Source organism: Macaca nemestrina, chromosome 4, assembly GCF_043159975.1.
Source record: "Macaca nemestrina isolate mMacNem1 chromosome 4, mMacNem.hap1, whole genome shotgun sequence".
NCBI lineage: Eukaryota > Metazoa > Chordata > Mammalia > Primates > Cercopithecidae > Macaca > Macaca nemestrina.
Genome location: NC_092128.1, coordinates 18,400,149 through 18,426,818, shown reverse-complemented (window position 1 = coordinate 18,426,818; position 26,670 = coordinate 18,400,149). Strand labels below are relative to the sequence as shown.

Genomic DNA, 26,670 nt, shown 5'->3' with positions numbered 1-26,670 from the left:
CTGAGTTTGGCCAAATGCTGAAACATCTGATAATAAAAACACTGGTGTCTAATAACACAAGATGAAGCAGAAATGTAAGCGGATCCCAATCCAAGAAACAGCTGGATAGGAGACTGAAGAGATGTTTCAGGATGAGAACGGGGAAGGGCAACGTTGCCCTAACTTTTCCCAGGCTAAGAATTACCTTCCGGGAGGCTTCTGAAACAAACATCCCCAGATTGAGTGGGAGGCCTGGGAGGTCTGCATGCTGGGCAGGTGACTCTCACCTTCAGGGAAGCTATAAAACACCCCTTGGGGAAAGCTCTAGGCCAGGGCCCATCAGGATTGCGTAACGGTGGGAATGACTCACGGGGTCTGCCACCCGTAACCCCATCTCTAAGTCCCACCTTAGTCTTTGGGGCTGGGAAGGGGAGAAGCCAGCTCGTACCTGGTGAACTGCTGGACAGGAACCCAATCCTTGGCATCAGGGAAACAGAACTGGGGAATGGCCTTCAGTTGGTCCTCAGCCTCTCTCATGAACTTGAAAGATCTTTCCAACTGCAGGGAGAAAGGTAAGAGACGGTTCGAGAACAAACCCCAGCGTGGGAGGGTGAGGCAGATGATGGAAGGATGGCCTCTCCCACCTCTCCACATTTGTGACTGCCGCCTTAACCTCTTCCCTTGGGAAGGGCTTGCAGCTCAGTCTGCTGGGGCGTTCTTCCCCCCAGGGCAGTTCCAACTCTACACCTCTGGGAGAAGTCGGGAGGAAAAAACAGTATGCTTGAGAGAAACGTTATCTATGCTTCTCCGCTTGACATTCTAGAATGTAACTATTTCAATGAATAAAAAAACACTGCCAGGGGTCTTTTCCAAATAGGAGGCTCAGGAAACTGGAGGGCAGAGCCTCCAATCAGGCCTTTCTATCTCTGGGCCCAGGCAAAGCAGTCCCTTCTCACTCCAGGCAAAGACTTACAACACTCTCAGTGAATACATTCAGTAAAACCATATTATGCTGGGAAATTCAACTAATTTCAGACAGTCTTTGAGTGTTGGAACTAGAAGGAAGCGTGACGCCATCCAGCCTGACATTCTTATTTCAGCAAGAAGGAAATAAGCCCTGAGGTGTGATGTGATGTGTCCCGGTCACATGAGTTAATGTTCGAACTTGGAAGAAAAATGATCTAATCTTTTTTTTTCTCTCTCTCTCTATGAGATTCTAGCACATCATACAGTATCTGACATATCAAAGACTGGATGAATGTTATCTTGTTAAAGAACAGGATGAGCACTTTGGGAGGCCAAGGCAGGAGGATCACTTGAGGCCAGGAGTTCAAAACCAGCTGGGACAACATAGCGAGGTCCCATGTCTACGAAAAAAAAAAAAAAAAAAGAAGGAAGAACAAGGGCCGGACGTGGTGGCTCACACCTGTAATCCCAGCACTTTGGGAGGCTGAGGCCGGTGAATCACCTGGGGTCAGGAGTTTGAGACCAGCCTGGCCAACACGGCAAGACCCCATCTGTACTAAAAATACAAAAAAATTAGCCACGTTTGGTGGCAGGCACCTGTACTCTCAGCTGCTTGGGAGGCTGAGGCATGAGAACTGTTTGAACCCAGGAGGCGGAGGTTGCAGCAAGCTGAGATCAACCACTGCACTCCAGCCTGGGCAACAGAGCAAGATGCTGTCTAAGAAAAAAGAAAAAGAGCTGGGCATGGTGGCTCACGCCTGTAATCCCAGTACTTTGGGAGGCCAAGGTGGGCAGATCACGAGGTCAGGAGATTGAGACCATTCTGGCTAACATGGTGAAACCCTGTCCTTACTAAAAATACAAAAAAAAAAAAAAAATCAGCTGGGCGTGGTGGCGGGCGCCTGTAGTCCCAGCACTCGGGAGGCTGAGGCAGGAGAATGGTGTGAACCTGGGAGGCGGAGCTTGCAGTGAGCCGAGATCACACCACTGCACTCCAGCCTGGGCGACAGAGCAAGACTCCATTTCAAAAAAAAAAAAAGAAAAAAAAAAGGGACAGGATGAATTAATGAAGTCTGATTTAGAGATTATATTTAAAGTCGTGAGTTTGTTTGTTTTGCTTATGAACAGAAATTTGTGATTTTTTGGTCTCTCTATGTATAAATATATATTTTTTAGAGCCAGAATTTTGCTATCTTGCCCAGGCTGGACTCGAACTCCTGGGCTCAAGCAATCCTCCTGCTTCAGCATCCTGAATAGCGGGACTTACAAGTGCATACCATCACATCTAGCCAGCAATCTGTGCTTTTAAAAAGCACCCCAGATACAAGTTTGGGAAACACAAAATAATAATTTCTAATTATTTATCTCATTATTATTCATATTTGCTTATAAACAGGTACTTTTTCATGTGAGGAGAATTGTAGGCTTTGTTGCTATTGTTTATAGGTTTATACTTGTTAAATTTCCTTTATAAAAAGTTAAAGAAAAATGCATCATGCTAAGGTTATCTTCAGTAATTTGAAATATCACATATCTGAATATCTGAGGTTAGGAATTGATAGTGTCTAACCTAAATATAACGGCTAACTTCCTTCCTTTCTTTTTTTTTTTTTTTTTTGAGATGGAGTCTCGCTCTGTCACCCAGGCTGGAGTGCAGTGGCCGGATCTCAGCTCACTGCAAGCTCCGCCTCCCGGGTTCACGCCATTCTCCTGCCTCAGCCTCCCGAGTAGCTGGGACTATAGGCGCCCGCCACCTCGCCCGGCTAGTTTTTTGTATTTTTTAGTAGAGACGGGGTTTCACTGTGTTAGCCAGGATGGTCTCGATCTCCTGACCTCGTGATCCGCCCGTCTCGGCCTCCCAAAGTGCTGGGATTACAGGCGTGAGCCACCGCGCCCGGCTCCTTTCTTTTTTTTTTTTTTTTTTTTGAGACAGAGTCTCACTCTGTCACCCAGGCTGGAGTGCGGTGGTGTGATCTTGGCTCACTGCAACCTCTACCTCATGGGTTCAAGTGATTCTCCTGCCTCAGCCTCTTGAGTAGCTGGGATTACAAGCATGTACCACCACACCTAGCTTTTTTTTTTTTTTTTTTTTTTTTTGTATTTTCAGTAGAAACAGGGTTTCACCATGTTGGCCAGGCTGATCTTGAACTCCTGGCCTCAAGTGATCTGCCTGCCTTGGTCTCCCAGAGTGTTGGGATTACAGGCGTGAGTCACGGTGTTTGGCCCTAACCTAAATTGTTTCTGTAATAATTTGCATCAATTTCTTTGTTTCCAATAGCTTGCTAGTGAGCTCCACTTTATTCATTCATTCATTCATTCATTCATTCATTCATTCATTCATTATTTTGAGATGGAGTCTTGCTCTGTCACCCAGGCTGGAGTGCAATGCTGCAATCTCGGCTCACTGCAACCTCCACCTCCTGGGTTCAAGTGATTCTCCTACCTCAGCCTCCCAAGTAGCTGGTATTACAGGTGCCTGCCACCATGTCCGACTAATTTTTGTATTTTTAATAGAGACGGGGCTTCAGGATGTTGGCCAGGCCAGTCTTGAACTCCTGACCTCAAGTGATCCACCTGCCTCGGCCTCCCAAAGTGTTGGGATTACAGGCGTGAGCCACCGCGCCTGGCCCGAGCTCTACTTTAAAACACCCTTGCAGACAGTTTCTGAAGTCGGCAGGCTAGTAGTCCTGTTCACCACTCCTGACGGTCAACAAGCCTTCCCAAAGTCACCAAGTGTCAGGGAGAGGAGGGCTCTGAAGAAGAGTATCCAAAGGCAGAGAGCACCAGGCTGATTGTTTTCAACTTTAAAAACTGCTTCCTGGCCAGGTGCGGTGGCTCACGCCTGTAATCCCAGCACTTTGGGAGGCTGAGGTGGGCCGATCACAAGGTCAGGAGATCGAGACCATTCTGGCTAACATGGTGAAACCCCGTCTCTACTAAAAAATACAAAAAAATTAGCTGGGCTTGATGGCGGGCACCTATAGTCCCAGCTACTCCGGAGGCTGAGGCAGGAGAAAGGTGTGAACCCGGGAGGCGGAGCTTGCAGTGAGCTAAGATCCGGCCACTGCACTCCAGCCTGGGCGACAGAGCGAGACTCCATCTCAAAACAAACAAACAACAACAAAACCGGCTTCCAGTATGATTCCCCTCAGGCTAGACCAAATTTAATTGAAGCCATGGGGTGCCACTAATACTAGTGGTTGAGACAGCAATCAATCCGTAAAACACAGTCACTATTTAAAGACTTAGTTGTCCTTTAGTTGTTCTCCTTCAGAATAAATAGCCACTATTTATTTTCTATATAACAGTTCTTTCTTCCATCCACAACGACACAGATGAACCCAACTGGCCCAAGAACAGTCTTTGAGTTGGTAATTCACAAACTCAGACTGTCCCCTAAACAGTAATTTTGACTGTCCTTGCACAGTCATGCAAAGAAGCAAATACCAGCGGGGTGTAATTATAGGAAGGAGTCATTAATTACCACAGAGTGAATGACTTAAATTATAAAGAACACCAAAGAAAGGACCAGCCAAGAATACCAAAGGAAGGAAGAATACCAAAGGAGTTTCTCCACAAAAGAAACAGCATTCAGGACTGAAGAGCAGACCTTGTGGGGAAACAAGTTCCAGCCCTTTTCAACAGCACACTCGCTACTTGCATGCACCCACCCCAGATCACACATAGGACACACACAAATACAGGCACACATGTGCCTATGCACACGTCGTCAACCTATGAGTTATCAGCGTATACGCACACAGGCTCGTATACGCACACAGGCTCGTATATGCACAGGAGCACAGTTATAGGCAGCTGCACACAGAAATCTCCCACAAATACAACCAATCACAGATGGCTGGAAAACTGCCCAGTCTCCTTGAACTGTCAAAGATAAATACGGGATAGGAAACATTTTAATGGAACATTAGCATGCAAATAGGGACTGTGCCTTGATTCAGGTGACTGGACAGAAGTGAGGGATAAAACCCACAAAAAAAGTTTAAAAAGAGAAGAGAGAGGAGGAGGAAAAGGTCCTTTCTAGAGAGGGAGCAAGTGAGCAAAGGCAAGGAGATAATGCCTGACATGTAAAAAGGCATGTACAAGGATGATCACCATTGCATTAAAAAAAAAAAAAACAAACAGAAAAAACAGGCAGAGTGGATCCCAGCACTTTGGGAGGCCGAGGTAGGCAGATCACTTGAGTCCAGGAGTTCGAGGCCAGCCTGGGCAACAGAAGAAGACCTGTCTCTACAAAAGAGACTACAGGCTCACACCTGTAATGCCAGCACTTTAGGAGGCTGAGGCGGGCGGATCATGAGGTCAGGAGATCGAGACCATCCTGGCTAACACGGTGAAACCCTGTCTCTACCAAAAATACAAAAAATTAGCTGGGCATAGTGATGGGCATCTGTAGTCCCGGCTACTTGGGAGGCTGAGGCAGGAGAATGGCATGAACCCGGGAGGTGGAGCTTGCAGTGAGCTGAGATCACGCCACTGCACTCCAGCCTGGGTGACGAGCAAGACTCTGTCTCAAAAAAAATAAATAAATAAAACTAAATAAATAAATAAATAAGCTGGGCATGGTTGCATGTGCCTGTAGTTCCAGTTACTTGGGAAGATGAGGCGGGAAGGATCACTTGAGCCCAGGAGGTTGAGGCTGCAGTGAGCTGTGATCGTGCCACTCCACGCCATCCTGGATAACAAGAGCAAGAGTGAGATCCTGTCTCAAAAATACACACACAGGCTGGGCGTGGTGGCTCATGCCTGTAATCACAGGACTTTGGGAGGCTGAGGTGGGCGGATCATTTGAGGTCAAGAGTTTGAGACCAGCCTGGCCATTATGGTGAAACCCCATCTCTACTAAAAATACAAAAATTAGTTGGGCGTGGTGATACATGCCTGTAATCCCAGCTACTCGGGAGGCTGATGTAGGAGAACTGCTTGTACCTGGGAGGTGGAGGTTGCAGTGAGCCAAGATTGCACCACTGCACTCTAGCCCAGGCAATAGAATGAGACTGTCTCAAAAAACAAAACAAAACAAACAAACAAAATACACACACACACACACACACACAAACACTGGTAGCCAGACACATTTCCAACAGAAGGGGACTGGTTACATAGATAAATAGGCTGGGGAATACTCACATAATGGAGCATCACATAACTTGAAAAATGATGTTTTAGAATTTTTATTAAATATGCTTATAAATAATGAGAGGTTTACAAAAGAGTACATGCAGCATGATACAAAAATTCTGCAGTGTATGATTCCACTTTTGTAAGAAAATTACACCATTAGAAAAGACTGGAAGAAAAAGAAAATGTTAACAGTGATGGTCTCTGTGTGGTGTGATTACCAGTGATTTCTTTCCCAATACATTTCTGGATCAGTTTCTTTTTAAACAGTGACTGTGCAACTTTACTTTAGAAAAAAAAATTAATGTGGGTGACTCCAGGCTGGAAACAATAATCATTTGATCATTATGGTGAGTCATTAACTAACCCATGAATTAATGCAGCCTTGATTCCTACAACACTGATTAAGCATTGCCATGTGAACAGCGTTGTGTTAGGCCCCAAGGCAATGAACAGGATAGCAGGACAGCCCTTCATGCCTCAGTGATCTCTGTTGAGTCAGTGTGAGCACACCCAGCAGCCTCTCTTATCCATGGGCAGCCCCTGCCGAAAAAAAAATCTGGGCATACCCGTGGTTGTGGGGTGTCAGGGGCTCATTCCTTAGAGGTGTGACAACTAGAGGAAGGTGAGTGTCACCTTTGGAAGGCCAGTGCCTATGGTTTACTTCAATTTACATAATTGCTATCCTGAATTCCAAAAATAGGACTTGATTGTGGTGTTGGAACACAGTGGGCAGGATGGAAGGAAGGCTAGCCTGGGAAAGGAGGGGAGGCCTGGGGACAGCGGGATCTGGGCCTTGGTAGATGCTGGGGTTATGCCTGGGTCGTGGTGGCAAAGGGAGGCCCTGAGTGGGCAAGGACAGAAGCTCCCTCCCTTCTGCCCTCCCTGAGGCATGAGTCTGTCCAGAGACCATCAGATTCTACCTGGTGAATCTCTGCATGCTTTTCCGGGGATGGGGGGAGATGGTTATTTTATGTCCTCCTGGCAGAGTTTAAATTCCTTGAGGACAGGAGACACATTTTGTTCATCACTGTAATCCCCTAAGGCCAAGCAGAAAATTGCTTGAATGTAATATATTCTTAGTAAATTCTGGTTGAACTGAATTAGAATATGGTGGAAGCTCTTTAATACTGATGTCAAAGCCTAAGAATAATTTATAAATTATTGGCCATGTTGCCTCAGGCTATATTAAGTGCTATTTTATTTATTTTATTTTAGGTGCCATGATTTAACATACAGTAAAGCTGAATCCACACGACCATGGTCCATGACGTAAAAGTGTCAGAGGTGTGTGAACCACAGTGACTCCATTTTGAGTAGGGACTGGGTAAAATGAGGCCGAAACCTACTGGGCTGCATTCCCAGATGGTTAAAGCATTCTAAGTCACAGGATGAGATAGGAGGTCGGCACAAAATACAGGTCATAAAGATCTTGCTGATAAAACAGGTTGCTGTAAAGAAGTCAGCCAAAACCCACCAAAACCAAGATGGTAATGAGAGTGACCTCTGGTCGTCCTCACTGCTACACTCCCACCAGCGCCATGACAGTTTACGAATGCCATGACAATGTCAGGAAATTACCCTATATGATCTAAAAAGGGGAGGCATGAATAATCCACCCCATGTTTAGCAGATAATCAAGAAATAGCCACAAAATTGGGCAACCAGCAGCCCTCAGGGCTACTCTGCCTATGGAGTAGCCATTCTTTCGTTCCTTTACTTTTTGCAATCTCAGCTCACTGCAAGCTCTGCCTCTTAGGTTCAAGCGACTCTCCAGCCTCAGCCTCCTGAGTAGCTGGGATTACAGGTGCATGCCACCACACCCAGCTAATTTTCGTATTTTTAGTAGAGACGGGGTTTCGCCATGTTGGCCAGGCTGGTCTCCAACTCCTGACCTCAAGTGATCCGCCTGCCTCGGCCTCCCAAAGTACTGGGATTACAGGCGTGAGTCACCGCACCTGGCCTCCTTTACTTTCTTAATAAATTTGCTTTCACTTTACTCTGCTGAACTCGCCCTGAATTCTTTCTTGTGCGAGATCCAAGAACCCTCTCTAGAGGTCTGGATTGAGATTCCCTTCCTGTGACAAAAGGAAGGGACACACACAGAGATGCACAGCACACAAGCAAAGCAGACATTTAGCACAGACACAAGCGTGATGCTGCTTAGGGAGACTTGGGGCTTCAGGGGAAGGAGACTTCTAGGCTAGGTTAGGAAGAGATGCGGCTGTCTGGATAAAGAGATGGAAGGAAAGAGCAAAGAGGATGGCATGGGCAGCACAGGAACCACAGGAAGTGAGAAAGCATTTCTGGCCATCCTTTTTTTTTTTTTTTTTTTTTGAGACAGAGTTTTGCTCTGTTGCCCAGGCTGGAGTGCAGTGGCATGATCTCGGCTCACTGCAACCTCCACCTCCCGGGTTCAAGTGATTCTCCTGTCTCAGCCCAAGTAGCTGGGACTACAGGCTGTACCACCATGCCTGGCTAATTTTTGTATTTGTCTGGCCACACTTTTTGAGTCCCTGAATCTCTCCTTTTTGGGACCTCCCAAATTCTCTAGCAGCAGCATTTTTTTTTCCATCTGATATACCCTAATTAGGATCCATTTTCAAGATTCTAGATGCTAGGTGGTCCTCAGACTCCCACACCTCCCTGAATTCACGAGTCCCAACAAGGTGATGGTTAGAACCCTGGCAGGCCACAGGGACCTGGCCACCCTGTACCTTCAGAGGGAACTGTTGGGTGAGTTCTGGTACGTAGGCAGCCCCAGCCTGCTTCTTATGCAAAGACACAACCACAAAATACTCGAAGAGCTGCCTCTCCTGGTACTCGATGAGCTCCCGGGCAAGTGATGGGTACCGAGGCGCCTGCTTCAGGCGGGACTTCACGTTGACCAGGCACTGGCTGTGAGCTGGGTGAGGAAGAGGGGGGGAGAGAGAGAGAGAGAGCGCAAAGAGCCTGAAATGACCATAAGCCCATGTGGAACTGTACTGAGCTGCAATAGGTTATGTAATTCTCAGCTCAAGTACTTTTTTCTAATCCCCAAAGTGCTTCTGTGTCTAACAAATTAGTAGGAAGCTCTTTACTTGGGATCTCTGCCAAAGTTCTGGGAGAAGCAACACTCAGTTGGCTACCAAATCAATCAGGGTGCAGGAGCCTGGACTCGTGGCTCTACTCTGCCATGGTTTTGCTGTCTGGACTCTGGGCAGAGGCTGAAGATGTCCTTGCCTTCATCTGTCTAATGAGGTAGGGACAGTGACTCCTCCCCTCACCCATTTCCCTCGTCTTTTGGTTTGTGTGATGTGACAGAATCCAGACTAGAGGGCTTTTGGAGCTGGGAGCTTTATAAACATCCCTTGTGACTCAACTGGCAGAGATCCCACTAACTCAGGAACTCCTGTCCACCTCCTCTTCTGTCACTGACTCTGCAATGAAATGGCCTTGCTTCATTCTAGAGGTGAGTCTGGGAGCAGCTGGGTGTCTGAGGCGAATGCAGCAGGGTCACTGAGTGGACGGGTCCCTGTCACCTCGTTCAGCAACCTGGACTTGCTGTTTTCTTCTTTTTCTTTTTCTTTTTTAGATGGAGTCTCGCTCTGTTGCCCAGGCTGAAGTGCAATGGCTCAATCTTGGCTCACTGCAACCTCTGCCTCCCGGGTTCAAGCGATTCTCCTCCCTCAGTCTCCCGAGTATCTGAGATTACAGGCACCTGCCACCACGCCTGGCTAATTTTTTGTATTTTTAGTAGTGACAAGGTTTCACTATGTTGGCCATGCTGGTCTCGAACCCCCGACCTTGCGATCCACCCGTCTCGGCCTCCCAAAGTGCTGTGATTACAGGCATGAGCCATCGCGCCTGGCCTCTGGACTTGCTTTCTTTGGCTTCTCCCTGGGGTCTGAAAAATTGCAGAAAACTCACTAAAGCCTAGGCCCAGACTATCTAATTTTAGACCCACAGGGACCAATTATTTCAACAACTTCATCAGACAGACGAGGAACTAGAGGCCCTGGATCTTAAGTGATTTCCTCCAGATCACACAGTAATTTGAGCAGAAGTGGGCAGAAGCTCCAGGTCTCTGAAGCCTTAGGGCCGCAGTGTCAATCCTTGAAGCATGGAAAACATCAGGACATAAGGAGAGGCATGGGAGCAGAGGTCGCTGCCGTTACTGTAGCCTTCCTGGCTCTCAGCAACTGTAGTGCCATTTTGATCATGCCCATGACGGACCGGCCCTGGAGCACCCTGCGGCCCCACTGTCTCCCGAGATGTTCACATTTTGCCAAGCAAGCTCGGGCAGGACACTTCTGTCCCTCATACTAAGGAGGAGGGGCCACCTTTGTAGCTTCCAAGTCACCTGCCTGCATCCTGCACAATAGCAGCTCTCCTCACCTTTCAGCTTCTCCTCTGTGTCACTGTCAGACTCACTGTTCTCATCTGTCACTAGAAGAAAAGAACAAGGAAGAAAGTTGCAAATGTGAGTTCTTCTCATGTAGGAAACTCTTTCTGTGTGGCAGCACAAATCAAACGTTCTAATTCAGAGGGGGTGTTCTGTTGTCTTTTTTTTTTTTTTTTGAGGCGGAGTCTCACTCTGTCACCCAGGTTGGAGCGCAGTGGCGCAATCTTGGCTCACTGCAACCTCCACCTTCCAGGTTCTAGTGATTCTCCCGCCTCAGCCTCCTGAGTAGCTGGGATTACAGGTGTACGCCACCATGCCTCGCTAATTTTTCTATTTTTTAGTAGAGACAGGTTTCGCCATGTTGGCCAGGCTGGTCTCGAACTTCTGACCTCAGGTGATCCGCCTGTCTCAGCCTCCCAAAGTGCTGGGATTACAGGCTTGAGCCACTGTGCCCAGCCTCTTGCTGTCTCTCAATGTATTGCACAACCCACATCTCGTCCAACTCAATGTACTGCCAAATTAATTTGGTTCTAGTTCAGATGGTACTAGATGGTACCTATATCAGATAATACAGCAGAAGGTCCTGGTCCCTTTTGTGGAGGTTAAGCAAGGAAGGTTGTTCCCACAGTCACGCCAGGGCCTGTAGTGCTGGGCTGACTTGGTGGTGAGCGAGGACAAGGATGAGGACAAGAATGGGGAGGCAGGGGACATGTCGCCCAGGCTGAGCTCCCTTTGTCCCAAAGACAGTGCAGGACATTTACAAAGCATCAGCTTGTTCTCCTCCTTGGTGAGCCAACCAGAAAAAACAGGAAGCCACTTCTGGAAAGAATCTCTTTTCCGATTCTTGCGGGAGAGGGCTGGTGGTGGGGGTTCTACCTTTTCCTGAGTTGCTCTCCATTGACTGGGACAGCCTCTTCACCCGTTTCTTTCCTCTCCGCACCTCATAAATGGCATTGATTCGCAACACCAGCTGCCAGACACCAGGAGAAGAACAGCCAGTGTTAGCAGCAGCTCTCTGTGGCGGCTGGGCTTCCCTCACTGCCCCTCTCCTACGACGATGGAGGGCCAGGGCCAGGGGGAGCGGGAGAAACTTCCTATGGGCTTGTGGGTGTCTTTCAATCTTTTTTTTTTTTTTTTTGAGACAGTTTCGCTCTTGTTGACCAGACTGGGGTGCAATGGCGCCGATCTCAGCTCACTGCAGTCTCTAACTTCTGGGTTCAGGAGATTCTCCTGCTTCAGCCTCCTGAGTAGCTGGGATGATAAGTACCCACCACTATGCCCAGCTAATTTTTGTATTTTTAGTAGAGATGGGGTTTTGCCATGTTGGCCAGGCTGGTCTTGAACTCCTGACCTCAGGTGATCCACCCACCTCAGCCTCCCAAAGTGCTGGGATTACAGGCGTGAGCCACCACACCCAGCCCAGTCATTTTTTTTCCTACCACACAGGAACGTGACTGTCAAGGAAACTAAAGGAGGCTGCCAGCCCCACTGCCCTGTGGGCGTCTGTTGTCTGGATGGGGGGACAGCCCATTGCTCACAGTGCGGTGACTGCTTTCCCTCTGAGGCTTTGATGTCACTGCAGCTTGGGAAGGAGCTTTTCCTCCCAAAACAAAACAAGAAAAGGAAGAGACAGAAAAAAAAAAAAAGGTTCCCAGGCAGGGCTCCCTTCGTGGGAACCATTCCAAAGAATGTCAGAGCAGCCCTGAGTGGGGTGGGAACCGCGATGAGAACAGCTCCTGAGCCCTAGCTTGGGACTTCGGGGAGCGGCACCATGCACCCGCGCGAGCAGCCCCATCTGTAGAGGGACACGCACCCCAGACGTCATGCACCCTCCATGTGTTCACAGGACACACACATGCAGTGTGCAAGTGCACACAGATACCCTGGTGTGGGACACATTCCAAGCCTCCAAGCAGGCCACTCAGCCTAAATGGTCTCCCCCATCACCACTGCCAGACGCCCTGTGCCCTGCCCCTCCTCACCTCCCAGGCCGGCCTAGTTATCTGATGCATTTGAAAGGAGACCTGCTTCCATGGAAAATGTTTTTCATGTTTCAGACCAAAAGAGTTTGGTGTTTCCTACGTATTTGTTTTCCCCTTTCTTGCGTGAGAAGCTGGTGAGTGCGAATTTATATATTTTGCTTTGCTGGGTCCCCCGGGGCTTGCTATCAAAGAGCACACATTCATGCCACATGTGATTTAGAATCCCACACGTGGAGGAACTCTAAAATTAGTTGTTCTGTGTGCTTACAAAATTAATCTTATTATCTCGTAGCTGTATGTTAAATGTTAGATAACACTGTTATCTGTATGTCAGTAAACAAAAATATAGGATAGTAACCAATTTCCATGTTCTATGAATATTTTATTTATCTATTTATTTTAAGACAAAGTCTTGCTTTGTCACGCAGGCTGGAGTGCAGTGGCGTGATCTTGGCTCACTGCAACCTCCAACTCCCGGTTTCAAGAGATTCTCATGCCTCAGCCTCCCGAGAAGCTGGGATTATAGGTGTGTGCCACCACGCCCAGCTGATTTTTTTTTTTTTTTTGTATTTTTAGTAGAGACAGGGTTTCACCATGTTGGCCAGGCTAGTCTCGAACTTTTGACCTCAAGTGATCCGCCCACCTCAGCCTCCCAAAGTGCTGGGATTACAGGCATGAGCCACTGTGTTGGCTTGAATATTTTAATTCTTATTTTCGATATTTAGAAATTGTCTGGGCCTCTTTGCCTCTGGCTGGTGTCTCAGGGCCATTTAGTTGACCTCTGTGGGGTCAAATGTCCTCATTGGAAAAATGAAGGGGTTGGAGTGTTTCACTTTTGTTGAAACACTCCAAATTTCTAACAGCCAAGTGTCCATGGACAGATAGATGGATATACAAAATGTGGTATATACATATGATGGAATATCATTTAGTCTTTTTTTTTTTTTTTTTGAGACGGAGTCTTGCTCTGTCTCCCAGGCTGGAGTGCAGTAATGTGATCTTGGCTCACTGCAAGCTCCGCCTCCCGGGTTCACACCATTCTCCAGCCTTAGCCTCCCCAGCAGCTGGGACTACAGGCACACGCCGCCATGCCCGGCTAATTTTTTCGTATTTTTAGTAGAGACGGCGTTTCACCGTGTTAGCCAGGATGGTCTCGATTTCCTGACCTTGTGATTCGTCCACCTCGGCCTCCCAAAAGTGCTGGAATTACAGGCATGAGCCACCGCGCCCGGCCCATTTAGTCTTAAAAAAGAAGAAAATGCTGACACATGCTTAAACCTTAAAAGACACTAAGCGAAGTGAAATGTCATTCACAAAAGGACGATACTGTGTGATTCCACTTATGTGAGATACCTCCAACGCTCTAACTTTCTCGGTTCTAGGATGAAAGTTCTTAGCTGTCCTCAGACTTGCCAGGTCCTTTCATAACCTCTCCTAGTGCTGCCAAAGTGAGTCACTCAACAGGCACCACTACTTAAAGGCAATATCCCTAGGTGGACTTCAGCAGAACCATCTCTTTCTCTTTCTCTCTCTCTTTTTTTTTTAGAGGCAGCATCTCTCTCTGTCACCTAGGCTGGAGTGCAGTGGCACGATCATAGCTCACTGCAGCCTCTAACTCCTGGGCTCAAGTGATTCTCTCTCAACTCAGCCTCGCAAGTAGCTAGGACTATAAGTGCACACCACCATGCCTGGCTACTTGTAAAATTTTTTGTAGAGATGGGGTTCCACCATGTTGTCTAGGCTGGTCTTGAATGCCGGGGCTCAAGTGGTCCTCCTATCTTGGCCTCCCAAACTGCTGGGATTACAGGTGTAAGCCACTGCATCCGGCCTCCCTTGACTTTCTTTCAGGTCGATGAGTTACTCAGATAAATCCCATGAAAGCTACGGACAATGTCCCACATGGAAACTTATCTGCATAAAGTTTTACATTTTTATGGATTTCATGACCCCCTAAAGCCCATCCATGAACTCTGAAATTAAGAATCCCTGCTCTACAGGTTCCTGTAAGAAGCTGATCTTGGCTGGGCACGGTGGCTCACGCCTGTAATCCCAGCACTTTGGGAGGCTGAGGCGGGCGGATCACACTGTCAGGAGTTCGAGACCAGCCTCGTCAATATGGTGAAACTCCATCTCTACTAATAATACAAAAATTAGCTGGGCATGGTGGCTGTAGTCCCAGCTACTCAGGAGGCTGAGGCAGGAGAATGGCTGGAACCTGGGAGGTGGAGGTTGCAGTAAGCCGAGATCACACCACTGTACTCCAGCTTGGGCAACAGAGTGAGACTCCATCTAAAAAAAAAAAAAAAGTTGATCTTGAAGGAGTTCAGGACATAGCTCCCCAAAATATGCCACTTTGGCATATTGATTATTTTTAACTAAAGACACTTGAAAAACAGAAGGTGCACGAAGGTCGCTCTGGCCTTCCCTTTTCTTCTTAAAACAGGAGATGAAACTCCACATAAAAGAGGCCCTCCTTATAACGGGAGGAAAGAAACATTATCACCAGCGATGGCGAGCTGAGGCCAAGATAAATCTAATCAAACAAATCTTGTTTAACCCCTATCTTCCTGGTTACTTTTCCACAATTGCCGCTCTTTGTTCAGCCTAGTATATAAACACATAGACCCAGTCACTTCTTTGGGTCTTACATTTTTCTTTTGAGGGCTCCCACGTACTTGTAAATAAAATGAGTATGCATTTTTCCTGTTAATTGTCTTACGTCAGTTTAAATCTAAGGCTCAGCTGGAGACCCTAAGAGGGTAGAGGAGAAATTTTGCCTACCCTACAGTACCAAACTGGTCAATGAAGAGAGACCAAACTGCAGCACTGAAACTGAGCAAAAGGAAATGTAATCAACAACAGATGCATAAAGATGTATATATCCAAGCCCCTGGGAATATTTTACCTTTTTGGCTGCAAAGAGCCACAAGAGGATTGTTGACAAGGGCTGTCTCAGAACACAGACTGGGACCTGCCTCTGCAGCGGGTGTAGACCAAGTCTCAGGTCAGAGCATGATGGACGGAGTTCTGTTTTTTTGTGGCAATGAAGGAAGGAGCTGTGGCTTTTTGAGGATGGGCATTAAAACCTTGTCTGGGATCAGACAAGCAGCTGAGATTGGGAGAAGAGTGGCTAAGAGGAAGACCACAGGACCACAAAAATGATCAGGATGAAGGTCCAGATATTCCAGCCTGCTGGCTTCACTGTGTCCCCCTGGCCTGCAGCAACACAGGTGGGAGAGGGGCCAGTGATGTATCCCCCACCCAGACCCCTCTGCAGTCTTCTTTCACAGAGAAAGGGTCATGCACATCTGAGCATGAAGCTTGTTGCCACCATTACCTTAGGTATCTTTCTCTTCTTCCTGCCGTTCTGTGGGTCTCCAAGGTTAAAGAAAGTGTCGTCAGGGCTGCTGGGAGTGGAGGGGGGGCTGATTTTGGAAGGGGACCCAGTTCCATCCCGACTCAGCTTCCTAGTGTCCAGCAGTTTGAAGTTCCTCCTCTCTGAATTTTGTCGGAAAAAAGCAGGTTTGGACAATGACTGCTATGAGGGAAAAGGAGAAAAGAAGAGTAAATGAATTCAAACGAGACTAACCAGTGGATAACTGGTGGTGCCAGGGACAAGACAATGAAATTGAGAAGAGGAACTGGTCTAGTTCGTCTACACCTTCCCAAGGTAGGTGGAGTTTGGTTATGCCAGTAAGTGTTCAATGAACACGTATCATCCAGTTACCAAAAATGTGTGATGAGTGATGTAAATCTAATCCAGTTTCTCTTTTTTTTGAGAAGGAGTCTTACTCTGTCACCTGGGCTGGAGTGCAGTGGCGCGATCTCAGTTCACTGCAACCTCCACTTCCCAGGTTCAAGCAATTCTCCCCCTTGAGCCTCTCGAGTAGCTGGGACTACAAGCACACGCCACCACGCCCGGCTAATTTTTTGTATTTTAGCAGAGACAGGGTTTCACTGTGTTGCCCAGACTGGTGTCGAACTCCTAAGCTCAGGCAATCCGCCCGCCTCAGCCTCCCAAAGTGCTAGGATGACATGTATGAGCCGTTTCTCTTCTTGGACAAGTGCAAGGTCACCTGCCTCAATCCCTAGACGTTACAGCTGAGGCCTTCTGACAACCCAAGACACAAGGACTGGGAGTTACAGGGCCTAAGCCTCACTTTGGCCTTGCTGCAGGATTGCTGAGTGCCTTTTATACAAGGGATTGTGTTTTTTTTTCTTTTCTTTTCTTTTCTTTTTTTTTTTTTTTGAGACAGACGGAGTCTCGCTCTGTAGCCCAGGCTGGAGTGCAGTGGCGCGATCTCGGCTCACTGCAAGCTCCGCCTCCTGGGTTCACACCATTCTCCTGCCTCAGCCTCCTGTAGCTAGGACTACAGGTGCCCGCCACAGCACCTGGCTAATTTTTTGCATTTTTGGTTGAGACGGGGTTTCACCATATTTGCCAGGATGGTCTTGATCTGCTGACCTCGTGATCTTCTCGCCTTGGCCTCCCAAAGTGCTGGGATTACAGGCATGAGCCACCACACCCGGCCGGAATTGTGTTTCTTTGGGCCTCAATATCTTATTTCTAAAACAGGCCTCTTCAAAGTCAAAAGGCTGGCCAGGTGCGGTTGCTTCACACCATAATCCCAGCACTTTGGGAGGCCGAGGAGGATCACTTGAGGTCAGGAGTTTGAGACCAGCCTGGCCAACATGGTGAAACCCTGTCTCTACTAAACATACAAATTTAGCTGGGTGTGGTGGCCCACACCTGTAATCCCAGCTACTTGGGAGGCTGAGGCAGGAGAATCACCTGAACCTGGGAGGTGGAGGTTGCAGTGAGCTGAGATCACACCACTGCACTCCAGCCTGGGTGATGGAGTGAGACTGTCTCAAAACAAAACAAAAAACAAAGTCAAAAGGCAAACAAAACACTTGCTAAAAAAATTTAGAACCCATAGAAAATAACCCACAGAATTAACTCATTTTCCCAAAATACACTACAAATTAATGAGAAAAAGACTAACAACTCAAAAGAAAAACAGGCAATAATGGAAAATTTAGAGAAAAAGAAATACAATGATTCTTAGATACATAAAAATATTCTTAGTGGCCGGGCATGGTGGCTCATGCCTATAATCCCAGCACTTTGGAAGGCCAAGGCAGGCAGTTCACGAGGTCAGGAGATTGAGACCATCCTGGCTAACATGGTGAAACCCCGTCTCTACTAAAAATACAAAAAAAAAAAAAATTAGCCGGTGTGATGGCAGACGCCTGTAGTCCCAGCTACTCGGGAGGCTGAGGCAGAGCTTTCAGTGAGCCGAGATCGCACCACTGCACTCCAGCCTGGGCAACAGAGCAAGACTCCGTCTCAAAAAAAACAAAAAAAAACAAAAAAAAAGATTCTTAGTTTCACTCCCAAAAGAAAGGAAAATTAAAACTCCATTAAAGAAACATTTTTTTGCTCAGAGATAAGAAAATTTGATAGCTCACTCTGTTGGTGAAAGTGAGAGAGAAAAGTCGCTCCCACACTGTCATACAGGCTTGGCGGGAGTATCACTTGGCACAGGGCTACGGAGGGCAGTCTACATGAGCTAACAAAATTATGATGCATATAGCTTCAGACCCCGCAATTCCACTGCTAGGAATTTATCTGCTGATATACTCTTATTTGTGCAATGTTATTTTTTACAAGGAAACATATTGTGCAAAGGATACTGTACATTGCGACATGGTTTGTAATCACAAAATACTGGAAATAACCTAGATATCCATCAATAGAGGCTGGTCAAACAAATTATGATAAACCCACATAGCGGAATACTATGCAATTATTTAAAAAATCTTAATGTACTTGTTGGGCATGGTGGCTCACACCTGTAATGCCAGTACTTTGGGAGGCCAAGGTGGGTGGATCACCTGAGGTCAGGAGTTCGAGACCAGCCTGACCAATATGGTGAAACTCCCGTCTCTACCAAAAACGCAAAAATTAGCCTGGCATGGTGGTGTGCTCTCAGCTACTCGGGAGGCTGAGACAGGAGAATTGCTTGAAGCCAGGAGGAAGAGGTTGCAGTGAGCTGAGATCATGCCACTGCACCCCAGCCTAGACAACAGAGCAAGACTCTGTCTCAAAAAAAAAACCAAAAACCTTAATGTACTGATATGGAAGGTTCTTTCAGAGATATACATATATAATTTTTTTTACAACATTGACATTTTTTCATACTTCAATACACCAAGTGTATTTTTCTTTAGTGTATTTTTTATGTTCTTTGTTTATCTTTTAGGATTCTAACGTTTTTACTATTTTCAATGAGCTCTACATAGAACAGATATTAACTATTTGTCAGGTTTGCTGTAAGTGTGCTTTTCCCATGTGGTTTATTTGTAGTTTTATTTTAGTTATAACTTTTTATATGAAAATGTGTTAATCTTTTCTTTTGTAATTCATTTAATCTCTTCTTTCTTTGCCTAAAAAACTATCTCCTTTTAGAGGTTTAATAAATATTCAATTCCATTTTCTTCTGGATTTTCTTGGTTTGTTTCAAACGTATTTTATTTATTATTCCATCAGTAATTTATTTTGTGATATGTTCATCTAAATCATTTTTTTCCCCAAAATAACTTATTCCTATTCTATTTAATGAATGAGCTTTTCTTTACCAACTTATGAGGCCACATTTATCCTGTCTTAAACTCACATAGAACAGGCATATTTTGCTACATTGATTTCTCCATTCACTATTTGTTTAGTTCCAAATAGTAAGTAGCAATAACTTCAGAATCTTTTCTTTGTAAAGATTTCCAAAAATAAAGACTCCTAGTTTCCTAAGTGGCCAGCTCCAATGTTTTATCACAGGTCTCCAAGGAGCAATAAATTGCGTAGTACCATCAACTTTCAGCAGAGGAAGAGCTGACTGGATTAGGCACCATGAGCATCTCAATCCTACCAGCACAAAAAGAAGGAAGCGGGGCAAACCTTCTTTGAGGCTACAAATTCCATCTACAGTAAAATCCGAGGAAATGATCCTATCATTGCACTAGAATCTCCTATCAAATTGTTGGGAAAACGCAGGTATCTGCTTTTGTTAGAGATGTAGACTGTGATGGTGTTCATTCAAAGATCTGACCTGTGAAAAGGTCAGAGGAGAAAGAAACCAGAGAAAGAATGGAAACACAGCACACAGCTTTCTGAAGAATGTGTGGGCTGCATCTCTGAGTGGTCACCCTGCTGGAGAACGGGGATCCTGATGTGTCCCGCGGCACCCCAAATAAGCCACCAAATGTTCAGGGAGCTTTCGTGATGGGGTGGGATTTCAGTAGATATTTATTTGCTAGAATGGGAAGACTTAGCTGTGGTGGAGAGTATTAGCAATGACACAGCACAATCTGAGAACAGTGGGAGGGAGAGTAAATTAGATCAAAAGAGTCTTCAAGGTTTAGAGTAAGTGTAGTGAAACAGATGGAAGGGATGATACAGCAATGAAGACATCTAATTGTCTACTGAAGGCCTTTGAAAGTGAGGATATGAATCTTGGACTTAGGGATCAGAAAACTTTTTTTTTTTTTTCCTTTGAGATGGAGTCTCACTCTGTTGCCCAGGCTGGAGTGCAGCGGTGCAATCTCGGCTAACTGCAACCTCCACATCCCAGTTTCAAGTGATTCTCCTGCCTCAGTCGCCCAAGTAGCTGGATTACAGGTGAGTACCATCACGCCTGGCTAATTCTTGTATTTTTAGTAGAGACGGGATTTTGCCATGTTGGCCAGGCTAGTCTCGAACTCCTGACCTCAGGTGATCCGCCCACTGTGGCCTCTCAAAGTGCTGGGATTATAGGCGTGAGCCACCAGGCCTGGCCAGCACACCTTTTCTTAAAAACCAGATTGTACTTAAGGCTTTGTGGGCCATATCCTCTCTGTTGCAACTACTAAACTGTGCCCTTGTAGTATAAAAGCAGCTGTAGATAATATGTAAATGAATGAGCCTGGCTGTGTTCCCATAGAACTTTATTCATAATGTCAGGGTACCAGCAGTTGTTTGTTATACCCAGAATTATAGTATAAAAGGAAAGTCACTCTAGGATACCAAGAATGATGTGTCAGACTGTGGTCCAGAGAAGATTCTAGCTTTTGATCAGAGGACCTTACACCAACACGTATGGCACCCAATCCCATTGTGTCTCTCTGGAGTAACCTCAGGGGCTTAGCTCTGCTGAGAGGCTCGCAGACACCCCTGATTGTATAGATCTCTGACTCACGATGGGCACAGCAAAAGATCTGTAGTGTTCAAAAGGCAAAAGAGACAAGAACCCTCATGGTCTGAGGTCTGACGTCCCTGCTGAAGCCTCTTCAGTTATTTCAGGAGAGTGGGCAGGGGACATCCTGGTTGGGTTGGGGGGCACAGTGGCAAGGAAGCTGTGTGCCCCATCAGAGGGGCCTGAGCTGGACTCGAGCCCAGGTTCATTAACCTTTCTTGTCTGTGAATGGTGGCTGATGGCTCAATTCCTTCCAGTCGTCTACTGCCCCTGTCTTTACTGCCTCAGGAGACTCTGCCTATGGGAGACTACAGGGGTCCTTGATATAAACTATCCCCATTCCCCTCACCCATCTCAACATCATTCCTACTCTTAGGAGACCTCCTGTGCTGTCTGTCATTCACACAAACATACATATTTGCTCATACATGCCTGTAGGTATTCATATTCTTATATGAAAGAAGAGACACTTCCCTAAATATATATACAGAGAAAGGCATACAAGGGCTGGGTGCAGTGGCTCACACCTGTAATCCCAGCACTTTGGGAGGCTGAGGCAGGCGGATCACTTGAGGTTAGGAGTTCGAGACCAGCCTGACCAACGTGGCGAAACCCCATCTCTACTAAAAATACAAAAATTAGCCAGGTGTGGTGGTGGACACCTGGGTTACTCAGGAGGCTGAGACAGGAGAATCGCTTGAACGCAGGAGGCAGAGGTTGCAGTGAGCTGAGATCACGCCACTGCACTCTAGCCTGGGCAACAGAGTGAGACTGTCTCATAAAACAAAATAAAAATATAAAGGCATACAAGGGCATTCTAACAATGGGGACTAATAACATTCTATTAAGATAATGGAATACCATGCAGGCAATAAAAACTGTTTCTAAAAATAAATTAGGCTAGGTGTGGTGGCTCATGGCCTGGCCTGGCAGCTCATACCTGTAATTCCAGCACTTTGGGAGGCCACGGTGGGCAGATCAAAGGTCAAGAGATCAAGACCATATGGCCAACATGGTGAAACCCCATCTCTACTAAAAATACAAAAATTAGCTGGGCGTGGTGGCGCGTGCCTTAGTCCTAGCTACTCAAGAGGCTGAGGCAGGAGAATCGCTTGAACCCGGCAGGTGGAGGTTGCAGTGAGCCGCGATCATGCCACTGCACTGCAGACTGGCAACAGACAGAGACTGTCTCAAAATAATAAAAATAAAAATAAAAAAGAAATTGATGACATGGGAAAATACTCATGATCAATATAAAAAAGCATCAAAACTACATATACAATATAATCATAAATCTTTTTTTTTTTTTTTCAGACGGAGTCTCGCTCTGCCACCCAGGCTGGAGTGCAATGGTGCGACCTCGGCTCACTGCAACCTCCGCCTCCCAAATTCAAGCAATTCTCCTGTCTTAGCCTCCCAAGTAGCTGGGATTACAGGCGCATACCACTGCACCTGACTAATTTTTGTATTTTCAGTAGAGACGAGCTTTCACCATGTTTGCCAGGCTGGTTACAAACTCCTGACCTCAGTTGATCCGCCCGCCTCGGCCTCCCAAGATCACAGATCTTTTTAAAAAATGTATACTTACATGCACACAAACACATGGATGCACACCACACACAGTGTGTGTGAGAGAATCAGAGGGGAAATAAACCGAAGTGTCATCAGTGGGTGTTGGGGTTACATGCGTGTTTTAAAAAGATCTTTAAAATACACACACATAAATACACATACACAAGATGCCAATCTGGGCCAGGCAAGGTGGCTCGTGCCTGTAATCCAAGCATTTGGGAGGCAAAGGTGGGTGGATCACCTGAGGTCAGGAGTTCGAGACCGGCCTGGCCAAAATGATGAAACCTTGTCTCTACTAAAGATATAAAAAAAATTAGCTGGGCGGTGGCAGACGCCCGTAGTCCCAGCTACTTGGGAAACAAGAGACAGAGGTTGCAGTGAGCTGAGCTCACGCCACTGCCCTCCAGCCTGGGCAACAAGAAGGAAACTCCATCTCAAAAAATAAAAAATGTAAATCTATTACAGAAATACTAGAAAATAGAGGCATACAGAAAAGTAGAATTCCCCAATTGTGGACGAGTTTTATTTTCTTCATTAAACTTTTCAGTAATTGAAACACTTATTCTGTATCATGTAACCAGAAAAACTTTTATAATTACAATGTTTTCAGAAAAAAAGAAAGAAAGGCATGTATGTATGTATTTACTTATTTTTGGAGACAGGCTCTCACTCTGGAGAGCTGTGGCACAAAAATAGCTCACTGCAGCGTTGGACTCCTGGGTTCAAGTGAATCTCCTATGTCAGCCTCCTGAGTAGTTAGGACTACAGGCACACACCACCATGCCTGTCTAATTTTTAAATTTTTTGTAGAGATGGGGTCTTACTGTGTTGACCAGGCTGGTCTTGAATGCCTGGCCTCAAGCAATCCCCCAACCTTGGCTTCCCAAAGTGCTAGGATTACAGGCATGGACCACTGCACCCAGCCTGTTATTTCACTATTATTATTTTTTATTTAGTTTTGAGATGGAGTCTCATTCTGTCGCCCAGGCTGGAGTGCAGTGGCGTGATCTCAGCTTACCGAAACCTCCGCCTCCCAGGTTCAAGCGATTCTCCTGCCTCGGCCTCCCAAGTAGCTGGGAATATAGGAGCGTGCCGCTACACCTGGCTAATTTTTGCATTTTTGGTAGAGATGGGGTTTCACCATGTTGGCCAGGCTGATCTCAAACTCCTGACCTCAGGTGAGCTGCCCACCTTGGCCTCCCAAAGTGCTGGGATTACAGGCATGAGCCACTGTGCCTGGCCACCCAGTTTGTTATTTTTAAAAAGAACATATATTGAAAAGTATAGGCCAGGTGTGGTGGCTCATGCCTGTAATTCCAGCACTTTGGGAGGCTGAGGCAGGCGCATCACTTGAAGTCAGGCGTTCGAAAGCAGCCTGGCCAACGTGGTGAAACCCTGTCTTTACTAAAAATACAAAAAATTAGCCGGCATGGTGACCTGTGCCTGTAATCCCAGCTACTCAGAGGGTGGGGCACGAGAATCACTTGAACTTGGTGGGGTGGAGGTTGCAGTGAGCCGAGATCGAGCCACTGCACTCCAGCCTGGGCGACAGAGCAAGATTTTGTCTGAAAAGAAAAGAAATGGTGGGTGATGCGTAGCAAGAAAACAGTCCCTTTCAGGAGTTTGCAGGTTGTGTTCAGTAGCAGCAGCATCTGCCCCCAGCTGCACGCTTGGTCCTTTCTGAGGAGCGCCTATCCAACAGGCCCTTCCCTCTCAAATGGAAATTCTAGTGGCTCAAATAACTAGCCATGGCCTAATAAAATGAACATCCCAAAGATGGCTGAGGAGCTCTCCGCAGCTTGCAGGGGAAGTCGCATGGAGGGACTGCTCCTGCAAGCTCTGAGGTCCCAGATGCAGCCCAGATGCGGCAGATGCTCCATGAATATTTGATGAGCTAATGGAGGAAGTGGTGAAGTCTTCAGCTGTCCCCTAGAGCAGGGCACACAGCCGACACCCAGATGTGGATGAGCAGAATAATGAGCATGGACACGGTGTCCCGCTGAGGGCTTGCAAGGATCTGTGACAATCAGACACATGCTCTGGACAACTGGATTCTCTTTCTTCAGGAAAGAGTCTGTATCTGTAGCTACAGCTACAGATACAGACACAGTTGGACGTTAAGTTCTTGTTGACATTCTCACTTACTGGGCTCAGCTGCTTTGGCAGCAGAGGCTCTAGGTTTTCTCCAGCCCAGCAGGGACAGGAAGAAAAGGGTTGGTAAGCCTTTATTTCCTGGTATCAGGCAGGAGTGCTCTGCCCTGAATGCAAAGCTGCCTTGGGTAGATGTTGTTTTTTTTGAGACGGAGTTTCACTCTTTTACTCAGGCTGGAGTGAAGTGGCGTGATCTTGGCTCACTGCAACCTCTGCCCCCTAGGTTCAAGCGATTCTCCTGCCTCTGCCTCCCGAGTAGCTGGGATTACAGGTGCCCGCCACCACACCTCACTAAGTTTTGTATTTTTAGTAGAGATGGGGTTTCACCATATTGGCCAGGCTGGTCTCGAACTCCTGACCTCAGGTGATCCACCAGCCTTGGCCTCCCAAAGTGCTAGGATTACAGGCGTGAGCCACTGTGCTTGGCCTGGGCAGATGTTTTTCATTGTTCCTCAGGGGTGAGGCAGTTCACTCCCCACATGAAGTGGGGAGCCAGGTAGGACCCAAAGGGGACAGACTACGTGTGACAGCTTGCTTTCTTATTCTAAGTCAGGCTTCTCTGCCATGGGAAATGAAGGATTTCCTAAATGTTGAAGACATCCCTATTGCAATGAAAACACCAACAACACATTTCCAAGGCAAGCAGAAAGTATTTGCTAATTGTCAGTGGCCATGGATTATTCTTGATGACACCCTTTTCCATATAAGAAGAGAAATGGCAGTTAAGTGGTACAGGCAAGTATTGCAGCAATTTATCTGGGTCTGTAAGATCCATCCTTCAGGATAGGTTGTTCCCTCATCTCTTCCAGAAGCCTGGTGGCACGCAGCATCCTTTTACGGCCATCAAGCACAGAAGACGGGCTTCAGGTGGAGACAGCCCCACCTGCCAGCGATGCTGACCCTGTGGGGCAGGGACAGGAAGACCACTGCTTTTCCTAGGCTGGAAACAGAGCCTTGCAATGAGATTTAAGTTGACCTTTGCAGCTGATACTTGGCCTTCCTTAATTTCTTCTACTAAATATTGTAGAACTGTTAGGCCTTACGGGAAAACCAAAGAAATAGAATATATACATTTTTATTTACTTATTTATTTTAACTTAGGTTAAAATATATACCTTTTGACCTTTAGGAATTTATAATCTAGTTGGGGAGATGTTTTTGGGATATATTAAGGCTGGGCACAGTGGCTCACATCTGTAATCCCAGTACTTTGGGAGGCTGAGGTGGGCGGATCACGAGGTCAGGAGATTGAGACCATCCTGGCTAACACGGTGAAACCCCATCTCTACTAAAAAAAAAATACAAAAAGTTAGCCGGGCGTGGTGGCGCATGCCTGTAGTCCCAGCTACTTGGAAGGCTGAGGCAGGAGAATCGCTTGAACCCGGGAGGTGGAGGTTGCATTGAGCCGAGACTGCGCCACTGCACTCCAGTCTGGGTGACAGAGCAAGATTCTGTCTCAAAAAACAAAAACGAAAAACAACAACAACAAAGGTTGATTGAGACACAGCCACTTTCATTTATTTACACATTGTCTATGACTGCCTCACACTACAGTGGCCACTCTCGGTAGTTACAACAGAGATCACATGGCCCACACAGCCCAAAATGTTTACTCTCTGGCCCTTTAGAGAGAGTGCGCATGTCCCAGGCCTACATCAGAGGGGTAGCTGGTAGGCTCTGGCTGGAGGGGGCGTTTGCATGTAGGAACTATGGGAGATTAGGGGTAATGGGTGCCAGGATACCTGTTACAAATGCTAGCCCTGCAGGCAGTAGGTTGAAATTACCATCTACATGAATATGTTATATTATCTATATGCATATGGTATGTAACTCCAAAAGGTTCAAAAGGATATTCTGTAAAAAGAAGGTCAGCCTTCCCCCTCTCCGGGTGTTCAGACAGGACAACCCCTCTGAGGTCCTCAGTTCCTCACGCTTGGGTGTCCGCACACAGATTGTTTTTTCACCTCCAATATTGGGGATGAAGATATTCTTATACATACATGTGTGAGTTTACATATATGTATATTCTTTCATATTTTTATATATGCATATCTTTCACTAAAAAAACCCACATACAGACATGTGCGAGTTTACATATATGTATATTTTTTTCATTAAGAAACCCACAGGCTGGACGTGGTGGCTCACGTCTGTAATCCCAGCACTTTGGGAGGCCAAGGCTGGTTGATCACTTGAGCCCAGGAGTTCAAGATCAGCATGGCCAACATGGCGAAACCCAGTTTCTACAAAAAATACAAAAATC

General features: G+C 46.6%; 1 protein-coding gene across 3 annotated transcripts in view; it reads right to left on the bottom strand.

Moving 5' to 3' along the window:
* The window catches only part of LOC105471279 (DENN domain containing 2A), a 126,591-nt gene that overhangs the window by 45,511 nt on the left and 54,410 nt on the right, over positions 1–26,670 (bottom strand). Inside the window, exons 5-9 of one of the 3 annotated variants that reach the window (XM_011723658.2) lie at positions 15,791–15,991; positions 11,348–11,441; positions 10,465–10,515; positions 8,805–8,992; positions 428–537 (exon numbers count right to left, since the gene is read on the bottom strand). In XM_011723658.2, coding sequence (XP_011721960.2) covers positions 428–537; positions 8,805–8,992; positions 10,465–10,515; positions 11,348–11,441; positions 15,791–15,991 — 644 coding nt within the window. The remainder of the gene's footprint in view (positions 1–427; positions 538–8,804; positions 8,993–10,464; positions 10,516–11,347; positions 11,442–15,790; positions 15,992–26,670) is intronic. The other 2 variants (XM_011723661.3, XM_071094367.1) reach the window with 2 other exon arrangements.